We start from the raw sequence: 22,631 nt of genomic DNA on the forward strand, positions 1-22,631 counted from the left end.
AATTTTTTTGTCACGAATTGCGCCATGCTCGTGACCCTTATTTACACTTCGGATAGTGTCTAGAACGCACGAACAAAACGCCGCTGTTGGAATATAACTATGGATTATTTTGGACCAAACCAACATTTGTTATTGAAGTAGCAGTCCTGGGAGTGCATTCTGACGAAGAACATCAAAGGTAATCAAACTTTTGTAATAGTAAATGTGACTTTGGTCAGGGCTAAACTTGGTGGGTGTCTAAATAGCTAGCCGTGATGGCTGGGCTATCTACTGAGAATATTGCAAAATGTGCTTTCACCGAAAAGCTATTTTAAAATCGGACACCTCGATTGCACAAAGGAGTTCTGTATCTATAATTCTTAAAATAATTGTTATGTTTTTTGTGAACGTTTATCGTGAGTAATTTAGTAAATTCACCGGAGGTTTGCGGGGGGTATGCTAGTTCTGAACGTCACATGCTAATGTAAAAAGCTGGTTTTTGATATAAATATGAACTTGATTGAACAAAACATGCATGTATTGTATAACATAATGTCCTAGGGTTGTCATCTGATGAAGATCATCAAAGGTTAGTGCTGCATTTAGCTGTCTTCTGGGTTTATGTGACATTATATGCTAGCTTGAAAAATGGGTGTCTGATTATTTCTGGCTGGGTACTCTGCTGACATAATCTAATGTTTTGCTTTCGTTGTAAAGCCTTTTTGAAATCGGACAGTGTGGTTAGATTAACGAGAGTCTTGTCTTTAAAATGCTGTAAAATAGTCATATGTTTGAGAAATTGAAGTAATAGCATTTCTAAGGTATTTGAATAACGCGCCACAGGATTCAACTGGCTGTTGAGTAGGTGGGACGAATTCGTCCCGCCTAGCCCAGAGAGGTTAATCCCTCATCGGACCCTGCATCCAACATACCATGTTCCTTAATCCCTCATCGGATCCTGCATCCAACATACCATGTTCCTTCATCCCTCAGAGGATCCTGCATCCAACATACCATGTTCCTTCATCCCTCAGTGGACCCTGCATCCAACATACCATGTTCCTTCATCCCTCAGTGGACCCTGCATCCAACATACCATGTTCCTTCATCCCTCAGTGGATCCTGCATCCAACATGCCATGTTCCTAAATCCCTCAGTGGACCCTGCATCCAACATACCATGTTCCTTCATCCCTCAGTGGACCCTGAATCCAACATACCATGTTCCTTAATCCCTCAGTGGATCCTGCATCCAACATACCATGTTCATTCATCCCTCAGTGGACCCTGCATCCAACATACCATGTTCCTTAATCCCTCAGTGGATCCTGCATCCAACATACCATGTACCTAAATCCCTCAGTGGATCCTGCATCCAACATACCATGTTACTTCATCCCTCAGTGGATCCTGCATCCAACATACCATGTTCCCAAATCCCTCAGTGGACCCTGCATCCAACATTCCACCACAAGGGATTAGACTTACAGTATATCTTCCAAATTCTGAAAATCTTTAAAAATAAATTGACTGTCCACGATTATGTTATAAAATCAAATCAAATGTAATTTTTCACCTGCGCCGAGTGTAGGCTTACTTACAAGCCCTTAAACCAACAACGCTTTAAGAAGTTTAAGAAAAAAAGTGTTAAGTAAAAAAATTGAAAATAAAAGATCCTGGATGGCCTCAGTGATGTTCTGGGCCCTAAGCACTATCCTCTGTAGTGCCTTGCGGTCGGAGGCTGAGCAGTTGCCATACCAGACAGTGATGCAACCACTCAGGATGCTCTCGATGGCGCAGCTGTTGAACCTTTTGGGGATCTGAGGACCCATGCCAAATCTTTTATGTCTCCTGAGGGGGTATAGGCTTTGTCGTGCCCTCATCACGATTGTCTTGGTGTGTTTGGACCATTCTAGCTTGTTGTTGATGTGGACACCATGGAACTTGAAGCTCTCAACCTGCTCTACTCCAGGCCCGTCGATGAGAATGGGGGCATGACGGTGCTCCTTTTCCTGTAGTCCACAATCATCTCCTTTGTCTTGATCACGTTGAAGGAGAGGTTGTTGTCCTGGCACCACACGGCCAGGTCTCCGACCTCCTCCCTATAGGCTGTCTCATCGTTGTTGGTGATCACTGTTGTGTCATCAGCAAACTTGATGATCAAATCAAATCAAACGTTATTTGTCACATGCGCCAAATACAACAAGTGTAGACTTTACGATGAAATGCTTACTTACAAGCCATTAACCAACAGCGCAGTTCAAGAAGAGTTAAGAAAATATTTACCAAGTAGACTAAAATGAAAAGTAATAATAAAAAGTAACACAATGAGAATAACGAGGCCATATACAGGAGGCACCAGTACCGGGTCAGTGTGCGGGGGTACAAGTTAGTTGAGGTAATTTGTACATCTGGGTGGGGGTGAAGTGACTATGCATAGATAAGGGGGGGGGGGGGGGGTCAATGTAAATTGTCCGGTGGCGATTTTATTAATTGTTCGGCAGTCTTATGGCTTGGGGGTTGAAGCTGTTGAGGAGCCCCTTTTGGTCCCAGACTTGGCGCTCCGTATCGCTTGCCGTGCAATAGCAGAGAAAACAGTCTATAACTTGGGTGACTGGAGTCTCTGAGAATTTTATGGTCTTTCCTCTGACACCGCCTAGTATATAGGCCTTACGCTCAGATGCCTAGCAGTCACCATACCAGGCGGTGATGCAACCGGTCAGGATGCTCTCGATGGTGCAGCTGTAGAAACTTTTAGGGATCTGGGGACCCATGCTAAATCTTTTCAGTCTCCTGAGGGGGAAAAGGTTTTGCCGTGCCCTCTTCACAACTGTCTTGGTATGTTTGGACTATGATAGTTCGTTGGTGATGTGGACACCAAGAAACTTGAAACTCTCGACCCACTCCACTACAGTACAGCCCCGCCTTATCCTGCAGTCCACGATCAGCTCCTTTGTCTTGCTCACATTGAGGGAGAGGTTGTTGTCCTGGTGATGGTGTTGGAGTCGTGCCTGGCCATGCAGTCATGCAGTTCTGAATGAAATATTCTATGGCCACTGTCTGATTGTGTGTTATTCATTCAAAAGGTACTGGGACATCTCTCCCACCCCAATCCCAATTTACTGCCAACCTCTTTCCCCGAACACAAACAGTACGGATCAGCAACAAATGTGTGAAGAGTAAGCAGCATAAACAACCTCTAACGGGAGGAGTACCGCATACCCAATCCCCTGACTCTTGTCCCACTAACTCACACAGTGAGTATGATTCCATGCACACAATACTGTGATTATTGTGGATAGTCAGATGAATTGAATAGTCACATTAAAAACGTTTACATACTTTGCAAGAAGAACAATGTCCCTAATAATGCTGTTTACATGGACACATCTGAAATCAGTCACCTGATGGGACTCTGATAAATGCAGGAAATCGGCAATCAAAACAAACGTTCTACTACAGGGATCATGTTATTTTTGGGAAGCATATTTGATTCAGAGTTTGAACATATACAGTTTCTATGTGAAAACTACTTCTAAGACGTTCAGTTGTTCCGAACTCACTTCATTGGCGCTAATGAGGGAGGCTCCCTCAGCTGGTGCTGGCACATTCGCAGATCAAACACACCGCTGAAATGCTTACTTCGATTTTGACCGTACGCCGATCAAATCAAATCAAATCAAATGGCATTGGTCACATACACACGGTTAGCAGATTTCAATGCGAGTGTAGCGAAATGCTTCTGCTTCTAGTTCCGACAGTGCAGTAATATCTAACAAGTAATCTAACAGTTCCCCCAACAACTACCTCATACACACAAATCTAAAGGGGTGAATGAGAATATGAACATATAAGTACATGGATGAGCAATAGGCAAGGTGCAATAGGGGGTATAAAATACAGTATATACATGTGATATGAGTAATGTAAGATATGTAAACATTATTAAAGTGCCATTATTTAAAGTGCCATTGTATAAAGTGACTAGTGATACATTTATTAAGATAAGCAGAGTAAGGTGTTTACATGACTATTGCATAATCTGCCTACTGTAAGGAACAACATCGACCTGTTTCCTGTTTCCGGCCACAACTTGCAGACTTGTTTACGCTGCTGTGCGTTTTGTTGCCGATCTTACTTTGCTACCTGACGGTTTTTTACTTTTTCATTACCGTATATTTTTACTTTTTCCCTCACTCAACTTTTTTCATTCAACTTTTTCACCCCGGAGGTTTTATCTGGACATGGTTCGTCAGGACTTCAAACAGCCGAAGCTAAGTAACATTAACATGATGCCTTCTAATTGCAGTCGTTGTACCTATAATATACAGGAGAACGATCGCCTTACGGCAAGGATAGCTGTGCTGCAAGCCCAGCTTCAGACCCCTAAAAATTAAAAACATCTGTCATAAGAAACTAGCTCCCTGGTATACAGAAAATACACGAGCTCTGAAGCAAGCTTCCAGAAAATTGGAACGGAAATGGCGCCACACCAAACTGGAAGTCTTCCGACTAGCTTGGAAAGACAGTACCGTGCAGTATCGAAGAGCCCTCACTGCTGCTCGATCATCCTATTTTTCCAACTTAATTGTGGAAAATAATAACAATCCAAAATTTCTTTTTGATACTGTCGCAAAGCTAACTAAAAAGCAGCCTTCGCAAATGGAGGATGGCTTTCACTTCAGCAGTAATACATTTATGAACTTCTTTGAGTAAAAGATCATGATCATTAGAAAGCAAATTACAGACTCCTCTTTAAATCTGGGTATTCCTCCAAAGCTCCATTGTCCTGAGTCTACACAACTCTGCCAGGACCTAGGATCAAGGGAGATACTAAAGTGTTTTAGTACTATATCTCTTGACACAATGATGAAAATAATCATGGCCTCCAAACCCTCAAGCTGCATACTGGACCCTATTCCAACTAAACTACTGAAAGAGCTGCTTCCTGTGCTTGGCCCTCCTATGTTGAACATAATAAACGGCTCTCTATCCACCGGATGTGTACCAAGCTCACTAAAAGTGGCAGTAATAAAGCCTCTCTTGAAAAAGCCGAATCTTGATCCAGAAATTATAAAAACTATCGGCCTATATCGAATCTTCCATTCCTCTCAAAAATTTTAGAAAAAGCTGTTGCACAGCAACTCACTGCCTTCCTGAAGACAAACAATGTATACGAAACGCTTCAGTCTGGTTTTAGACCCCATCATAGCACTGAGACCGCACTTGTGAAGGTGGTAAATGACCTTTTAATGACGTCAGACCGAGGCTCTGCATCTGTCCTCGTGCTCCTAGATCTTAGTGCCGCTTTTGATACCATTGATCACCAGATTCTTTTGGAGAGATTGGAAACCCAAATTGGTCTACATGGACAAGTTCTGGCCTGGTTTAGATCTTATCTGTCGGAAAGATATCAGTTTGTCTCTGTGAATGGTTTGTCCTCTGACAAATCAATTGTAAATTTCGGTGTTCCTCAAGGTTCCGTTTTAGGACCACTATTGTTTTCACTATATATTTTACCTCTTGGGGATGTCATTCGAAAACATAATGTTAAATTTCACTGCTATGCGGACGACACACAGCTGTACATTTCAATGAAACATGGTGAAGCCCCAAAATTGCCCTCGCTAGAAGCCTGTGTTTCAGACATAAAGAAGTGGATGGCTGCAAACTTTCTACTTTTAAACTCGGACAAAACAGAGATGCTTGTTCTAGGTCCCAAGAAACAAAGAGATCTTCTGTTGAATCTGACAATTAATCTGGATGGTTGTACAGTCGTCTCAAATAAAACTGTGAAGGACCTCGGCGTTACTCTGGACCCTGATCTCTCTTTTGAAGAACATATCAAGACTGTTTCAAGGACAGCTTTTTTCCATCTACGTAACATTGCAAAAATCAGAAATTTTCTGTCCAAAAATGACGCAGAAAAATTAATCCATGCTTTTGTTACTTCTAGGCTGGACTACTGCAATGCTCTACTTTCCGGCTACCCGGATAAAGCACTAAATAAACTTCAGTTAGTGCTAAATACGGCTGCTAGAATCCTGACTAGAACCAAAAAATGTGATCATATTACTCCAGTGCTAGCCTCCCTACACTGGCTTCCTGTTAAGGCAAGGGCTGATTTCAAGGTTTTACTGCTAACCTACAAAGCATTACATGGGCTTGCTCCTACCTATCTTTCCGATTTGGTCCTGCCGTACATACCTACACGTACGCTACGGTCACAAGACGCAGGCCTCCTAATTGTCCCTAGAATTTCTAAGCAAACGGCTGGAGGTAGGGCTTTCTCCTATAGAGCTCAATTTTTATGGAATGGTCTGCCTACCAATGTGAGAGACGCAGACTCAGTCTCAACCTTTAAGTCTTTACTGAAGACTTATCTCTTCAGTAGGTCCTATGATTAAGTATAGTCTGGCCCAGGAGTGTGAAGGTGAACGGAAAGGCTGGAGCAACGAACCGCCCTTGCTGTCTCTGCCTTGCCGGTTCCCCTCTTTCCACTGGGATTCTCTGCCTCTAACCCTTTTACAGGGGCTGAGTCACTGGCTTACTGGTGTTCTTCCAGGCCGTCCATGGGAGGGGTGCGTCACTTGAGTGGGTTGAGTCACTGACGTGGTCTTCCTGTCTGGGTTGGCGCCCCCCCTTGGGTTGTGGCATGGCGGAGATCGTTGTGGGCTATACTCGGCCTTGTCTTAGGACGGTAAGTTGGTGGTTGGAGACATCCCTCTAGTGGTGTGGGGGCTGTGCTTTGGCAAAGTGGGTGGGGTTATAGCCTGCCTGTTTGGCCCTGTCCGGGGGTATCATCGGATGGGGCCACAGTGTCTTCTGATCCCTCCTGTCTCAGCCTCCAGTATTTATGCTGCAGTAGTTTGTGTCGGGGGGCTAGGGTCAGTCTGTTACATCTGGAGTATTTCTCTTGTCTTATCCGGTGTCCTGTGTGAATTTAAATATGCTCTCTCTAATTCTCTCTTTCTCTCTTTCTGTCTTTCTCTCGGAGGACCTGAGCCCTAGGACCATGCCTCAGGACTACCTGGTATGATGACTCCTTGCTGTCCCCAGTCCACCTGGCCGTGCTGCTGCTCCAGTTTCAACTGTTCTGCCTGCGGCTATGGAACCCTGACCTGTTCACCGGACGTGCTTGTTGCACCCTCGACAACTACTATGATTATTATTATTTGACCATGCTGGTCATTTATGAACATTTTAACATTTTAACATCTTGACCATGTTCTGTTATAATATCCACCCTGCACAGCCAGAAGAGGACTGGCCACCCCTCATAGCCTGGTTCCTCTCTAGGTTTCTTCCTAGGTTTTTGGCCTTTTCTAGAGAGTTTTTCCTAGGGAGTTTTTCCTAGCCACCGTGCTTCTTTCACATGCTTTGCTTGCTGTTTGGGGTTTTAGGCTGGGTTTCTGTACAGCACTTTGAGATATCAGCTGATGTACGAAGGGCTATATAAAAATAAATTTGATTTGATTTGATTACTGCCGTAATCAGATGAATATCAAAGTATTACTGCGCATGTAAATTTACTCAGTGACTGATCAGTCTATGCTATGAATCACTAACAGAGTACACTCTTAGAAAAAAGGGTTCCAAAAGGGTACTCCTATGGGGACAGCCAGAGGTTCTAGATATCCCCTTTTTTTCAGAGTGTAATGTAGCGAAAGCAGCATAAAGTACAACCTGTGGGCTTCACAGCCAAACCAACTTCCTCACACACACTCAGTCTCTCTGCCTCCTATCAGTTACCCAGAAAAGCAGAAGATCAATAGAGGTCAGAGAGTGATGCTGTTACTCTGAGTGACCTCTTTATAGAGCTGTGTTTGTTGGGAGCCTGGAGATGCTGAGCGCACACACACACACACACACACACACACACACACACACACACACACACACACACACACACACACACACACACACACACACACACACACACACACACACAATGTAGTACAACTGAACGTAGATGAGGTTAGAGTGGAGATGACAGTATCGAATCCCTTGAACCCTGTCAGGGATGTGGGTACACTATTTTCTTGGGAACTGCAAACTACTGTAGGATCAAATCCACATACAATACAGTTAATGCTACATGTTGTTTAGGGTGTGTGTGTGTGTGTGTGTGTGTGTGTGTGTGTGTGTGTGTGTGTGTGTGTGTGTGTGTGTGTGTGTGTGTGTGTGTGTGTGTGTGTGTGTGTGTGTGTGTGTGTGTGTGTGTGTGTGTGTGTGTGTGGTTCATACTTATGCTACTTGTGTTCATGGGCTGCTATAATGCTGATGTTGTAGAAACTACTGCAATGCATCACAATTCAATACATTAAATAATCTAAAAGGAAATGAAAAATGGGAAGTCAGTGGAAAGTATGAACGTTCATCGCGAGTTCAACAATGAACAGAACAAGACTTTAGTTCTCGATAGATAATTAAGTATTTATTTCCAAAAGATTCAAGTTTTCTGTCAGCTACACATTTGCATTGTCCGTGTACTGAGGCTAGTAAAACTTTCCCTGATAAACACAGTCATTCATTAAGGAGACGCTTCCTCCTGGGGAGAACTGAACAGAACTGTAGGCTGTGTCTCAAATGGCACCCTATTCCCTGCGGGCTTTGGTCAAAAGTAGTGCACTGTGAAAGGAATAGTGTGCCATTTGGGACACAGCCTAAAGCTCACAGCTAAATCCCATCCACTGAAACACGTACAGTTTATCTCATTAAGAAGACTTCACCAGTGAAACAAACTAAGAGGCAAAGCCAGCGTTCTCTGGGGAATTGGCAATGTTCAGTGCTTTCTGTTTCCTCTATTGTATCATCTATTTATAACAATCCCTCTATTCAAACATAAAACCCGAGGTGACCTAATTGGATGGATTTGATTGACAGATCATGGTAGGAACCATTATAATTCCAAGTTTCAGACACACAGAACCAAAGCCTAACACCTTTTATCCACCCTCCCATTTCACTACTTACTCTGCCACCTAATTGGCACCCTATTCCCTAACAGTGCACTACTTTTGACCAGGGCCAATAGAGATCTAGTCAAAAGTAGTGCACTATATATGGAATAGGGTGACATTTGGGACTTAAGCTTCATATAGAGTCGGTCCTTTTCCTTTTCATGCATCAATTATATTGTACAGTGGAAATAGAAATAGCAGTGGGTGTCATATAAGAGCTCTGAGAGAACATTAAAAAGGACAAACTTTTTAGTGACTGCTAAATAATTGGGAAGAGTAGGTGTTTGATTGGAAGAGACTAGTAGCTCATTCTCCCAAAAGACATGCGGGAATATGCCATGGCATATAATTAATAGTTGAATTTCCACAATTATTCTGGAGTGGCGCTCCAAGTTTTGGAAGGTATTGTTTAGACAAATATCTTCTCTCTTTTCAATATTTTAGTGTAATATTCAATTATACGGTTGACAGGATCATTTCAAGTAACAGTTTTATTATTTGAGAGCAAATACCGATGAGTTGACTCACAAATATTGAAACTGACATGCAGGCCCACACAGTTATGAACGTTGTTCATCTACCTTGCCGTTCCTATAGCGCTAGATTTGCCAGATGAGCTCAGTCATTGACATGTCAGAGCTCTGATGATTGTGTCAGAGGGTTATGTCCATAGTATCACACATATTCCAAACGTTCCTCAATAACCTTGAAGAGACTCTTGGGTATGTGTCCCAAATGGTACCTTGATCCATATATAATGCACTCCTTTTGACCAGAGCCCTCTATAAGAAACAGGTGGTCATTTGGGACACATATTTGAATCATGACGCAGGTGGATTACATAGAGTACATACTGTATCACTAGTTACAGCCATTGATTTGACAGGGTAGAGATGGATAAATGATCCGTTTAAATATCACTGCACTCCTCCAACATCTACTCTGAGAGAGATTGTTGTTACTGTTGTCCCGTTGACAATATTGATTATTGTTATTTTAATTATGTTAATATTGTAAATCTCCAAAGTAGGCTTTAGCAATATGTACATTGTAACGTCCTCCCAATAAAGCAAATTGAATTGAATTGAAAGAGAGAGAAAGGGAGAGAGAAAGAGGGAGGAAGGGGGAGAGAGAGCAAGAGAGAGAGGGGGAAAGATAGCGAGAGGGGGCGAAGAGAGAGAGAGAGAGAGAAAGAAAGAGAATGAAAGAAAGTGAGAGAGAGGGAGAGAAAGAACGAGAGAGAGGGAGGGAGAAAGAGAACAATGACTGCCGGGACCATCTTTCAGGTGGAGTCTACTGCCTACTGTACATGCATACTGAACACAGGATGACCTCATTGTGGGGTTGACGTGGAGACCAAGGAGGAGGGGGGGGGGGGGGGGGGTCATATTCCTACAACACACCTAAGAGAGCCACACACACGCACACACAAAGACACACACACAACGCAGAGAGACAAAACCAACCAGCCCTTATCATGAAATACCCTCCTGCAAGCCATAATCAATACCCTGGATTCCCTGGGCACAGTAAAGTCCAATGTTCTGAGAGAGGGAAACACAGAGAGAGGGAAACACAAAGAGAGAGAGTGAGAGAAACAGAGAGAGAAACAGAGAGAGAGAGGCAGAAACAACACACCTAAACGAGACATAAAACCAAGTCTTTATATCATGAAATACCCTCCAATAACTGCAAGTCAATATCAATAACTTGTGCAATGTCCCGCAAACAGACATGGTTAAAATTGTACTGTTGTCTTGTTAAGGTTGTGCCATCAACATGTTACTGTAGCGTTGGAGTGTAGAGAGCCAGGACAGGAGTCTTCCTAAAGAAAACCATTTGTAACAATAAAACAACAGTAGTGAAATAGAGATAGGCTTTCTCATCAAAATGCCAGTCAGATACATTCTGTGCTGCGCGACACAGCAAAGACCCAAGCCGACACACACACGCAGACACACATGCACTCATACACTATATTCACAGAATTCTGTAAGGTGTGTTAACATGACATATGCTTCTATGAGTCTATGTCCCAAATGGCACTGGTCATGTCCATGTAAATGTACCCATGAGCACCAACATGTGAAGTTCATAGGAGTATATCAAATTGGGGGTAAAAAAAAACTAAGAATCTATATTTTGGGGAAATGAAGGCAAACATTTTTAAACATTGTAATTAATGGCTTTGATTTCTGGTCAAACAGATGGTCTTAGAGAACATCTAGCAGAAAGAGTATTTAAAAGGTATTAGAAATACTTCAACACACAATAATGTTGAAGTAAATACCTTTGTCAACTAATATCAACACTTATATTTAGTTTTGGAGAAATGATTTGCCTTCTTTAAGTTTAAGGAACATTGCTTCCTGCCTTTTATTTTTGCCACCAAAAACTCACATAGCTTTAAGATATTTTCTAATGTCTCTCCCTCTCTTTCCGTCGTCTGGCGGTCAACGCGTGCGTGTTTAAACAATCTGGGAAACACCTCCCTCTCTCTGTCTCTATTATCTCTCTCCAGTTATGTTACCTCTCCGTGCTCTTACTGACACCTACCCATAAGCCCCCTCTCTTTCCATTTACTGTAACCAGCATCTGCACCCACTGAGCATCGACCGACACCGGATGTCCATGGACGTTGAAAAGTAGTTAACATTTTTGTCAGTCAGCCCTGGCCTTGATTTCAACGTCCACAGATGTCGTTTTTTGGGCCGGTCCAGACGGGCCTTGATTTCAACGTCCACAGATGTCGTTTTTTGGGCCGGTCCAGACGGGCCTTGATTTCAACGTCCACAGATGTCGTTTTTTGGGCCGGTCCAGACGGGCCTTGATTTCAACGTCCACAGATGTCGTTTTTTGGGCCGGTCCAGACGGGCCTTGATTTCAACGTCTACAGATGTGTTTGTTTGCATTGCACTTTTAAAGTGAACAATCGGATTCTCAGCGTAATTCCATTATCGTGGAATGGCCACACCCTATTGCCTATATAATAGTGCTACTTTGGACCAGAGCCCTACGGGCCCGGCAAAGGTAACTGAACTAAATGACTATCGCCCCGTAGCAGTCATTTCTGTCATCATGAAGTGCTTTGAGAGGCTAGTTAATGAGCTTATCACCTCCACCTTACCTGACACCCTAGACCCACTTCAATTTGCATACCACCCCAATAGATCCACAGATGATGCAATCGCAATCAATGCAGATATCCCGGTGGCCATTTGATTAATAGTTCAGTAGTCTTATGGCTTGGGGTTAGAAGCTGTTAAGGAGCCTTTTGGACCTAGACTTGACGCTCCGGTACCGCTTGCTGTGCGGTAGCAGAGAGAAAAGTCTATGACTTGGGTGACTGGAGTCTTTGACAATTTTTAGGGCCTTCCTCTGACACCACCTAGTATAGGCAGGAAGCTTGGTCCCAGTGATGTACTGGGCCGTACGCACTACCTTCTGTAGCACCTTATGGTCGAATGCCAAGCAGTTGCTATACCAGGCGGTGATATAACCACTCAGGATGCTCTAAATGGTGCAGCTGTAGAACTTTTTGAGGGGGAAAAGGTGTTGTCGTGCACTCTTCATGACTGTCTTGGTGTGTTTGGACCATGATTGTTTGTTGGTGATGTGGACTCCAAGGAACTTGAAACTCTCGACCCGCTCCACTACAGCCCCATCAACATTAATGGGAGCCTGTTTGGTCCTCCTTTTCCTGTAGTCCAGCGTGGCAGATGGGTTGCTGCCTACCATTACCACCTGGGGTGGCCCGTCAGGAAGTCCAGGATCCAGTTGCAGAGAGAGGTGTTTAGTCCCAGGGTCCTTAGAAAGTGATGCGCTTTGTGGGCACTATAGAGATGAATGCTGAGCTGTAGTCAATGAACAGCAATCTCACATAGGTGTTCCTTTTGTCCAGGTGGGAAAGGGCAGTGTTGCGATTGAGATTGTGTCATCTGTGGATCTGTTAGGGGGGGTATGTGAATTGGAGTGGGTCTAGGGTTTCTGGGATGAGGGTGTTGATGTGAGTCATGACCAGCCTTTCAAAGCACTTCATGGCTACCGACGTGAGTACTACGGGGCGATAGTCATTTAGGCAGTTTACCTTCGCTTTCTTGGGCACAGGGACTATGGTGGTCTGCTTGAAACAAGTAGGGATTGTAGACTCGGGAGAGGTTGAAAATGTCAGTGAAGACACTTGCCAGTTGGTCCGAGCATGCTCTGAGTAAACGTCCTGGTAATCCGTCTGGCCCCGCAGCCTTGTGAATGTTGACCTGTTTAAAGGTCTTGCTCACATCAGCTACGGAGAGCGTGATCACACAGTTGTCCGGAACAGCCGGTGATCTCATGCATGCTTCAGTGTTGCTTGCCTCAAAGCGATCATAAAAGGCATTTAGCTGTTCATTGACTATAGCTCAGCCTTCAACATCATAGTACCCTCCAAGCTCATCATTAAGCCCGGGGGCCCTGCGTCTGAACCCCGCCCTGTGCAACTTGGTCCTGGACTTACTGATGAGCCACCACCAGGTGGTGAAGGTAAAAAACATCACCTCCACTACAGTAATCGTCAACACAGGGGCTCCACAAGGGTACCTGCACAGCCCCCTCCTGTACTCCCTCTTCACCCATGACTGCGTGGCCATGCACGCCTCCAACTCAATCATCAAGTTTGCAGATGACACAACAGTAGTAGGCCTGATTACCAACAATGGCGAGACAGCCTACAGGGAGTAGGTGAGGGCCCTGATGGAGTGATGCCAGGAAAATAACCTCTCCCTCAAAGTCAACAAAACAAAGGTGCTGATCGTGCACTTCAGGAGACAACAGAGAGAGCACCTCTCTATTCACATCAATGGGACCGCAGTGGAGAAGGTGAAAAGCTTAAAGTTCCTCAGTGTACACATCACTGACAGTCTGAAATGTTTCACCCACACAGAGCCTCAGGAGGCTGAAGAAATTCGGATTGGCCCCTAGACCCTCACAAACTTTTACAGATGTACAATTGAGAGCATCCTGTCGGGCTGTATCACCGCCTGGTACGGCAACTGCACCGCCCGCAATCATCAAGGACATCAACCACCCGAGGCACGGCCTGTACACTCCAACATCATCCTGCTTCTATCTCAAGGCTCTCAGAATGTTAAATTGCGATCACTAGTCGGCTACCACACAGTTACTCAACACTGCACTTTAGAGGCTGCTGCCCTATGTACATAGACATGGAATCACTGGTCACTTTAATCATGTTTACATACTGTTTTACTCATTTCATATGTATATACTGTATTTTAGTCAATGCCACTCAGACATTGCTAGCCCTAATATTTATGTGTTTCTTAATTCCATTCTTTTACTTTTAGATTTGTGTGTATTGTTGTGAATTGTTAGATACTACTGCACTGTTGGAGCTAGGAACACAAGCATTTCGCAACACCCGCAATAACATCTGCTAAATATGTGTACGTGACCAATGAAATTTGATTTGAATAGGGTGCCATTTTGGTACGCAGCCTCAGTCTTCGATGCATTTTACTGAACACTGGGGGATCCATATGACAAAAGCCTGTTTGGGAATCAGCTACAAACTCAGCTTTCAAGGGAATCAGCTACAAACACCTTAACCTAACGTAGCAGGCACAAAATAAACGCCTGAGCAGAGTTTGCACATCCGGTTTTCAGGAGAAAAGGAAGCTAAATTGAATTAGCTGTATCCTTGAAAACCGGATGCATCCGGTTGTTGGCAACTCCGTTAAGGGTGCAAACACCTAGACACATACCCATCTCTTTAATCATTTCAGATAGCTACGCTGGGTTTCATGTCTTCCTTTCACTGCATATGAACTCTATACTCACTCATCATGTCACAGAGAGTGAGAGACAGCAATGAGTGTAGAGAAATAGAGAAATAGAAAACGAGAGAGCCAAGAAACAGCGATGAAGAGGTAAAGGGAGAGATAAACAGAGCGAAAGATAAAGAAGAAAGAGGAAAAAATGCAAAGAGACCGAGAGAGGGTGTCTCTCATAATGACAGCCAGGCAGGTCTGTTTGTCTAAGTCAGAATTGATGCGAGTGTCAGAATGTACAGCTGAAGTTGGAAGTTTACATACACTTAGGTTGGAGTCATTAAAACGTATTTTTCAACCACTCCACAAATTTCTTGCTAACAAACAATAGTTTTGGCAAGTCGGTTAGGACATCTACTTTGTGCATGACTGTCACGTCCTGGCCAGTATAAGGGTTAATTGTTATTGTAGTTTGGTCAGGACGTGGCAGAGGGTATTTGTTTTATGTGGTTCGGGGTGGTGTTTTGGTAAAAGGCCGTTTGATTTAGTATTTCCGGGTTTTTGGTTTATGGTCTATGTTTATGTATTTCTATATGGAGTCTAGTGAGTGTGTTTCTATGGTTGATTAATTGGGGTTGGGACTCTCAATTGAAGGCAGGTGTTTTCTCTTTGCCTTTGATTGAGAGTCCCATATATTAGGGTGTGTTTGTGTTTGTCATTTGTGGGAGATTGTTTCTTGTCTAGCGTATGTGAGCCTGAGAAGACTGTCTATATCGTGAGTTCGTTTTGTTATTTTGTATGTTCATTTTGAGTCTAATAAATGTTCAAGATGAGCCAACACAATTCTGCTGCATATTGGTCCTCCTTTTCCGACGATGATTTCACCATATCGTCTGACGACGAAATCCCTGACAATGACACAAGTAATTTTTCCAACAATTGTTTACAGACAGATTATTCCACTTATAATTCACTGTATCACAATTCCAGTGGGTCAGAAGTTTACATACACTAAGTTGACTGTGTCTTTAAACAGCTTGGAAAATTCAAAAAAATGATGTCATGGCTTTAGAAGCTTCTGATAGGCTAATTGACATAATTTGAGTCAATTGGAGGTGTACATATGGATGTATTTCAAGGCCTACCTTCAAACTCAGTGCCTCTTTGCTTGACATCATTGGAAAATCAAAAGAAATCAGCCAAGACCTCAGAAAAAAATGTGGAAGTCTGATTCATCTTTGGGAGCAATATCCAAACGCCTGAAGGTACCACGTTCATCTGTACAAACAATAGTATGCAAGTATAAACACCATGGGACCACGCAGCCGTCATACCACTCAGGAAGGAGACGCGTTCTGTCTCCTAGAGATGAACGTACTTTGGTGCAAAAAGTGCAAATCAATACAAGAACAACACAAAGGACCTTGTGAAGATGCTGGAGGAAACAGGTACAAAAGTATCTATATCCACAGTAAAACGAGTCCTATATCGACATAACCTGAAAGGCCACTCAGCAAGGAAGAAGCCACTACTCCAAAACCGCCATAAAAAAAGCCAAACTACGGTTTGCAACAGCAGATGGGGACAAAAATCTGACTTTTTGGAGAAATGTCCTCTGGTCTGATGAAACAAAAATAGAACTGTTTGGCCAAAATGAAAATCGTTATGTTTGGAGGAAAAAGAGGGAGGCTTGCAAGCCAAAGAACACCATCCCAACCGTGAAGCATGGGGTGGCAGCAGCATGTTGTGGGTGTGCTTTTCTGCAGGAGGGACTGGTTTACATCACAAAATAGATGGCATCATGAGGAAGGAAAATTATGTGGATATATTGAAGCAACATCTCAAGACATCAGTCAGGAAGTTAGGGAGCAGGGAGTCATCAGGGAGCAGTGATGTCAGTGCACAGCACTATAGTCGCTACGTTAGCAATCAGAATTGATGTGAGTCTACAGGTCTATAGTCACTACACTAGCAGAGAGCAGTGATGTCAGTGTACAGCGCTATAGTTGCTACGCTAGCAGGGAGCAGTGATGTAAGTCTACAGTGCTATAGTCGCTACGCTAGCAGGGAGCAGTTATTCCAGTGCTATAATATCTAGGCTAACAGTCAGAATTTATGTGAGTGTACCAGGCTATAGTCACTACGCTAGCAGGGAGCAGTGATGTGAGGGTACAGTGCTACAGATGCTACGTTAGCAATCAGAATTGATGTGAGTGTACAGCTCTATATTCACTATGCTAGCAGGGAGCACTGATGTGAGTGTACAGCGCTATACTCGCTACGCTAGCGGAGAGCAGTGTTGTGAGTGTACAGTGGTTTAGTTGCTATGCTAGCAGGGAGCAGAGATGTGTCTACAGCGCTATAGTCGCTACGCTAGCAGTTAGAATTGATGTGAGTTGTAGCAGTGATGTGAGTGTACAGCGCTAGAGTCGCTACGCTAGCAGGGAGCAGTGATGTGAGTGTACAGAGCTATAGTTGCTAAGCTAACAGTGAGAATTGTTGTGAGTGTACAGTGCAATAGTCGCTACTCTAGCAGTCAGAATTGATGTAAGTGTACAGCTCTATAGTCCCTACGCTAGCAGGGAGCAGTGACGTGAGTTTACAGGTCTATTGTTGCCACACCAGCAGGGAGTAGTGATGTGAGTTAACAGCTCTATAGTCGCTATGCTCGCAGGGAGCAGTGATGTGAGTTAACAGCTCTATAGTCGCTATGCTCGCAGGGAGCAGTGATGTGAGTTTACAGGTCTATTGTTGCCACACCAGCAGGGAGTAGTGATGTGAGTTAACAGCTTTATAGTCGCTATGCTCGCAGGGAGCAGTGATGTGAGTTTATAGCTGTATAGTCACGCTAGCAGGGAGCAGTGATGTGAGTTTATAGCTGTATAGTAACACTAGCAGGGAGCAGTGATCTGAGTTTATAGCTGTATAGTAACGCTAGCAGGGAGCAGTGATGTGAGTTTATAGCTCTATAGTAACACTAGCAGGGAGCAGTGATGTGAGTTTATAGCTCTATAGTAACACTAGCAGGGAGCAGTGATGTGAGTTTATAGCTGTATAGTCACGCTAGCAGGGAGCAGTGATGTGAGTTTATGGCTGTATAGTCACGCTAGCAGGGAGCAGTGATCTGAGTTTATAGCTGTATAGTAACGCTAGCAGGGAGCAGTGATGTGAGTTTATAGCTCTATAGTAACACTAGCAGGGAGCAGTGATGTGAGTTTATAGCTCTATAGTAACACTAGCAGGGAGCAGTGATGTGAGTTTATAGCTGTATAGTCACGCTAGCAGGGAGCAGTGATGTGAGTTTATAGCTGTATAGTCACGCTAGCAGGGAGCAGTGATGTGAGTTTATAGCTCTATAGTCACGCTAGCAGGGAGCAGTGATGTGAGTTTATGGCTGTATAGTCACGCTAGCAGGGAGCAGTGATGTGAGTTTATAGCTCTATAGTAACACTAGCAGGGAGCAGTGATGTGAGTTTATAGCTCTATAGTCACACTAGCAGGGAGCAGTGATGTGAGTTTATAGCTGTATAGTCACGCTAGCAGGGAGCAGTGATGTGAGTTTATGGCTGTATAGTCACGCTAGCAGGGAGCAGTGATCTGAGTTTATAGCTGTATAGTAACGCTAGCAGGGAGCAGTGATGTGAGTTTATAGCTCTATAGTAACACTAGCAGGGAGCAGTGATGTGAGTTTATAGCTCTATAGTAACACTAGCAGGGAGCAGTGATGTGAGTTTATAGCTGTATAGTTACCCTAGCAGGGAGCAGTGATGTGAGTTTATGGCTGTATAGTCACGCTAGCAGGGAGCAGTGATCTGAGTTTATAGCTCTATAGTAACACTAGCGGGAGCAGTGATCTGAGTTTATAGCTCTATAGTCACGCTAGCAGGGAGCAGTGATGTGAGTTTATAGCTGTATAGTAACACTAGCAGGGAGCAGTGATCTGAGTTTATAGCTCTATAGTCACGCTAGCAGGGAGCAGTGATGTGAGTTTATAGCTCTATAGTCATGCTAGCAGGGAGCAGTGATGTGAGTTTATAGCTCTATAGTCACGCTAGCAGGGAGCAGTGATGTGAGTTTATAGCTCTATAGTCACGCTAGCAGGGAGCAGTGATGTGAGTTTATAGCTCTATAGTCACGCTAGCAGGGAGCAGTGATGTGAGTTTATAGCTCTATAGTAACACTAGCAGGGAGCAGTGATGTGAGTTTATAGCTCTATAGTAACACTAGCAGGGAGCAGTGATGTGAGTTTATAGCTCTATAGTAACACTAGCAGGGAGCAGTGATGTGAGTTTATAGCTCTATAGTAACACTAGCAGGGAGCAGTGATGTGAGTTTATAGCTCTATAGTCACGCTAGCAGGGAGCAGTGATGTGAGTTTATAGCTCTATAGTAACACTAGCAGGGAGCAGTGATGTGAGTTTATAGCTGTATAGTAACACTAGCAGGGAACAGTGATCTGAGTTTATAGCTGTATAGTAACACTAGCAGGGAGCAGTGATGTGAGTTTATAGCTCTATAGTCACGCTAGCAGGGAGCAGTGATGTGAGTTTATAGCTGTATAGTCACGTTAGCAGGGAGCAGTGATGTGAGTGTACAGAGCTATAGTCGCTACCTTAGCAGCTGTTCACTGTGCTGGCCCGGGCCACTCTTTGATACTAGCCAGCACTGATTAACATGATGTGTGTGTGTGTGTGTGTGTGTGTGTGTGTGTGTGTGTGTGTGTGTGTGTGTGTGTGTGTGTGTGTGTGTGTGTGTGTGTGTGTGTGTGTGTGTGTGTGTTGCTAAATTCGCAGCTCAGTGGAAAGGATGACCTGATCAGAAGTTTGTGGCACACCTGCATGTGTCACATGTGTCAGCATTATAGCAGCCCATGAACACAAGTAGCATAAGTATGAACCACACACACACACACACACACACACAAACACTGTACATGTACAACCACCACACACAGATATACATACTTGCACACACACTCAAGCATTGCTCTCTGTCTCTCATTCTGTCTTTCTACGTCTCTCTCTATCTGTATCACTTTCTCTCGCTCTCTCTCTTTCTCTCGCTCTCTCTCTTAACCTCCCACAAAAACATGTCCCGACGCAACACAACACACAATCAGTTTAGTTACCACAGATGGTGTATGTGTGTGTGTGGAGGAGCCTCGGGAGAAACAGTCTGTGTTTGTGCAGCGTCGGCGTCTCCCCAGCATCTGAGGGTTAATCTCCCCATCTGACCCTCTAATTAGATATGACTCTAGCGTCTACACAACCAGAAGGACGGACTCTTCTAGCTGGGATATCATACCAACACAGTCTAGAGAAACAGCCGATGTGTCCCAAATGGCACCATATCCGCGACATAGGGTTCTATTTGGGATGCAAGCAAGCATGACTGACTCTTTTAGCTGGGATATCATACCAACACAGTCTAGAGAAACAGCCAATGTGTCCCAAATGGCACCATCTCTGGTACATAGGGCTCCATTTGGGATGCAACAAGCATGACTGACCCTTTTATCATACCAACATGATGGGGTGTGGCAGGCACAACTGTCATTATGTAACTCAGACTGATACATTTAAAGGAGGATTCCACCAGAATAAAACCAGTTATTATGCTGCTACCGACTGGGCACAGACGTCATTTTGATTTCATTTTGGTTGAGTTGTCGACTAACGTGAAATCAACAAAACATTTCACCATGTCATTGGATTTAGTTAAAAAGTTGGGTGAAAATTCATCACATTGAATTTTTTGGTTGAAATGGCATAGAAACAATGTCGATTCAACCAGTTTTGCCTAGTGGGTAGTCTATATGCGCTACTGTACAATTGTATCTGTAGCTGTATAGCTGTGGTAGTCAATACTGTCATTAACTCAGACTGATACACAACATTCAAACAGACACCAATGAAAACCTGAAGACAACAGATTCCCACAGACATGTAAAACTTCCCACACACTTAAATCAATACCCCTACAGGCAGATGCCTTGCAGCAATTATCTCTTTATTCTGCACATCTGCATGTATCAACTCAGCTAGGCTATTGTTAAACTGTCATCATGGCAGTGAAGCCTATATACTGTACGATAGCACCTACATTAACTCCCTACACAAACAGAAAGGTAGCTTGGTACCGTACAACACTCTCCAGCCAAACAGCCATATAGATGCAGTACACTATTTTAATATGATCGGACTGTAGAACAGGCAATGATCTCAAGTCAAACATTACTGTAGCAGGTGAAACGCAATGATCATTTTGTGATGAAGGATGAGTGAGATGATTTACATTTTTTTTTACCTAATAATGTACCCTTCCATTCTATTAGACTATGTCTCACTTTTAATAGTGCATTTGTCTATAAAAAAAAAAAAAAAGCATTTTTGCTTCTCTTCAGTGAACATTTGTGCCGAACCTCCAAGCACAGTGTCAGTGTGTTACCTCAGTTTACCCCGACCGCTTTTACCTAGAGCTCCACAGAATGATATTGCCCACTTTGTGCTGCCTCTAAACCCGTCGGGACCTTTCAGAAACATCTCTCTCTTTCTAATCATAGGGGGGTGGATGCATACGACCAGGACATACATGCTTGGTAGCCAGGAAAAAGTATGCGACAAGACAACCCCTACTGGCGACCGTATAATGATATTTTCCAATAGCTACATTTACAGAGAGTGGGTTTCGTTCTACAATGTTGCAGGCAGATCGAATCTGTGATGATGATCGTTATCGGGTAGAAAGGGGTGCGCTGTCTGTGCGCTCTCTGTATTTCCCAATTCAATGCAGGGAGAGGGTCTTGTAATTTCCATACATGTATAAGCTAGTTTTTATATTTAATAGTATGCGCTTTCATGTAGGCTATTTAATCAATCTAAGTTTCTACATTGAAACCAAGCATAGCCTTATGATGCTGATAAATTGCAGGCTTGCAGCCAAACATGCGTGTCCCATTCAATGCCATGCACAGGTGAAATACGCTAGTTGAAATGATTAATGCACTAACCTCAAACAGCGGTCCAATTTTATTTTTCTCCAGATACGACTGAATTCTTGACTGCTGTTGAGACGCCATGAAGAAACTATACGTCTTGCATTAAACGTTAATGATTTGAAAATCAACGTTGGGGCAATCCCATACATTCAATAAAAAAGGTAGCCTATACGAGAGTCGAATTCAAACACCTTTAAGAACTACAACTGTAGCCAAGTGCACACAGAGAGAGATTACCGCACCAGATATACTGTAGGGGCGTCAAGAGCGGTGAGTTTGCTTCACCGCACCGCGCATAGTGGAAAGTAGCAAGTGGAAAGTAGCAGGTACTCTCGCGCTGCGCTTCGCTCTACTTGGTTTACTACACAGTAGCACCGGACCATGCTCAGCGCGACGCTTGAGTGGCTCCCTAGCGACCGCTTCATGCTCCAAGCCAATGGCAAAGATAGTTACTTGACAGTGATTGGGGATCTTTCGCTCATTGGCTGAGAGTGGTATCAGTGGATGAGTGGGTCCCTCCTCCAGATTGTTTACCCATCTCGCTGTATTTAAAGGTCCGGAAAGAAGACAGATGTGAGAAACTGAGAAACTGGACAGAGCGCAGCTGTACTGACTGTAGGCTAGGCCTACACTATTGTGCTAGTTGAAAGATTGTCCGGGGCATGATTAGCATAGTTAGTTCGTAAAATGCGCTGGTGCGCACTCCTCCTGTCCTGTAACCTACAAATGTTTTGCACATGCTTATGCATAAGTGGGAAACAGATGTCACCAGCCTAATTGCTTGCCAATGCCATGCATCTTTATGTGGGTGGACTGAGATCCTTGGAAGATTGTGGAAAGGCACCAGGCTGGCACGTGTGTTGTTTGTGGTGAGACTTTGTGTTTGAAATAATAGGGTGCCATTTGGGACAGTCTCTGCCTGGTCTTA

At 43.8% G+C, this 22,631-nt stretch overlaps 1 protein-coding gene across 1 annotated transcript in view; it reads right to left on the bottom strand.

Moving 5' to 3' along the window:
- The window catches only part of cssa29h8orf34 (chromosome ssa29 C8orf34 homolog), a 173,471-nt gene extending 151,409 nt beyond the window's left edge, over positions 1-22,062 (bottom strand). The window contains exon 1 of the mRNA XM_014181035.2: positions 21,716-22,062. Coding sequence (XP_014036510.1) covers positions 21,716-21,784 — 69 coding nt within the window. The 5' untranslated portion in view covers positions 21,785-22,062. The remainder of the gene's footprint in view (positions 1-21,715) is intronic.
- Between the last annotated feature and the right edge of the window lie 569 nt (positions 22,063-22,631).

The sequence above is a fragment of the Salmo salar genome, chromosome 29 (genome assembly GCF_965601325.2).
Source record: "Salmo salar chromosome 29, fSalSal1, whole genome shotgun sequence".
NCBI classification, from domain to species: Eukaryota; Metazoa; Chordata; class Actinopteri; order Salmoniformes; family Salmonidae; genus Salmo; species Salmo salar.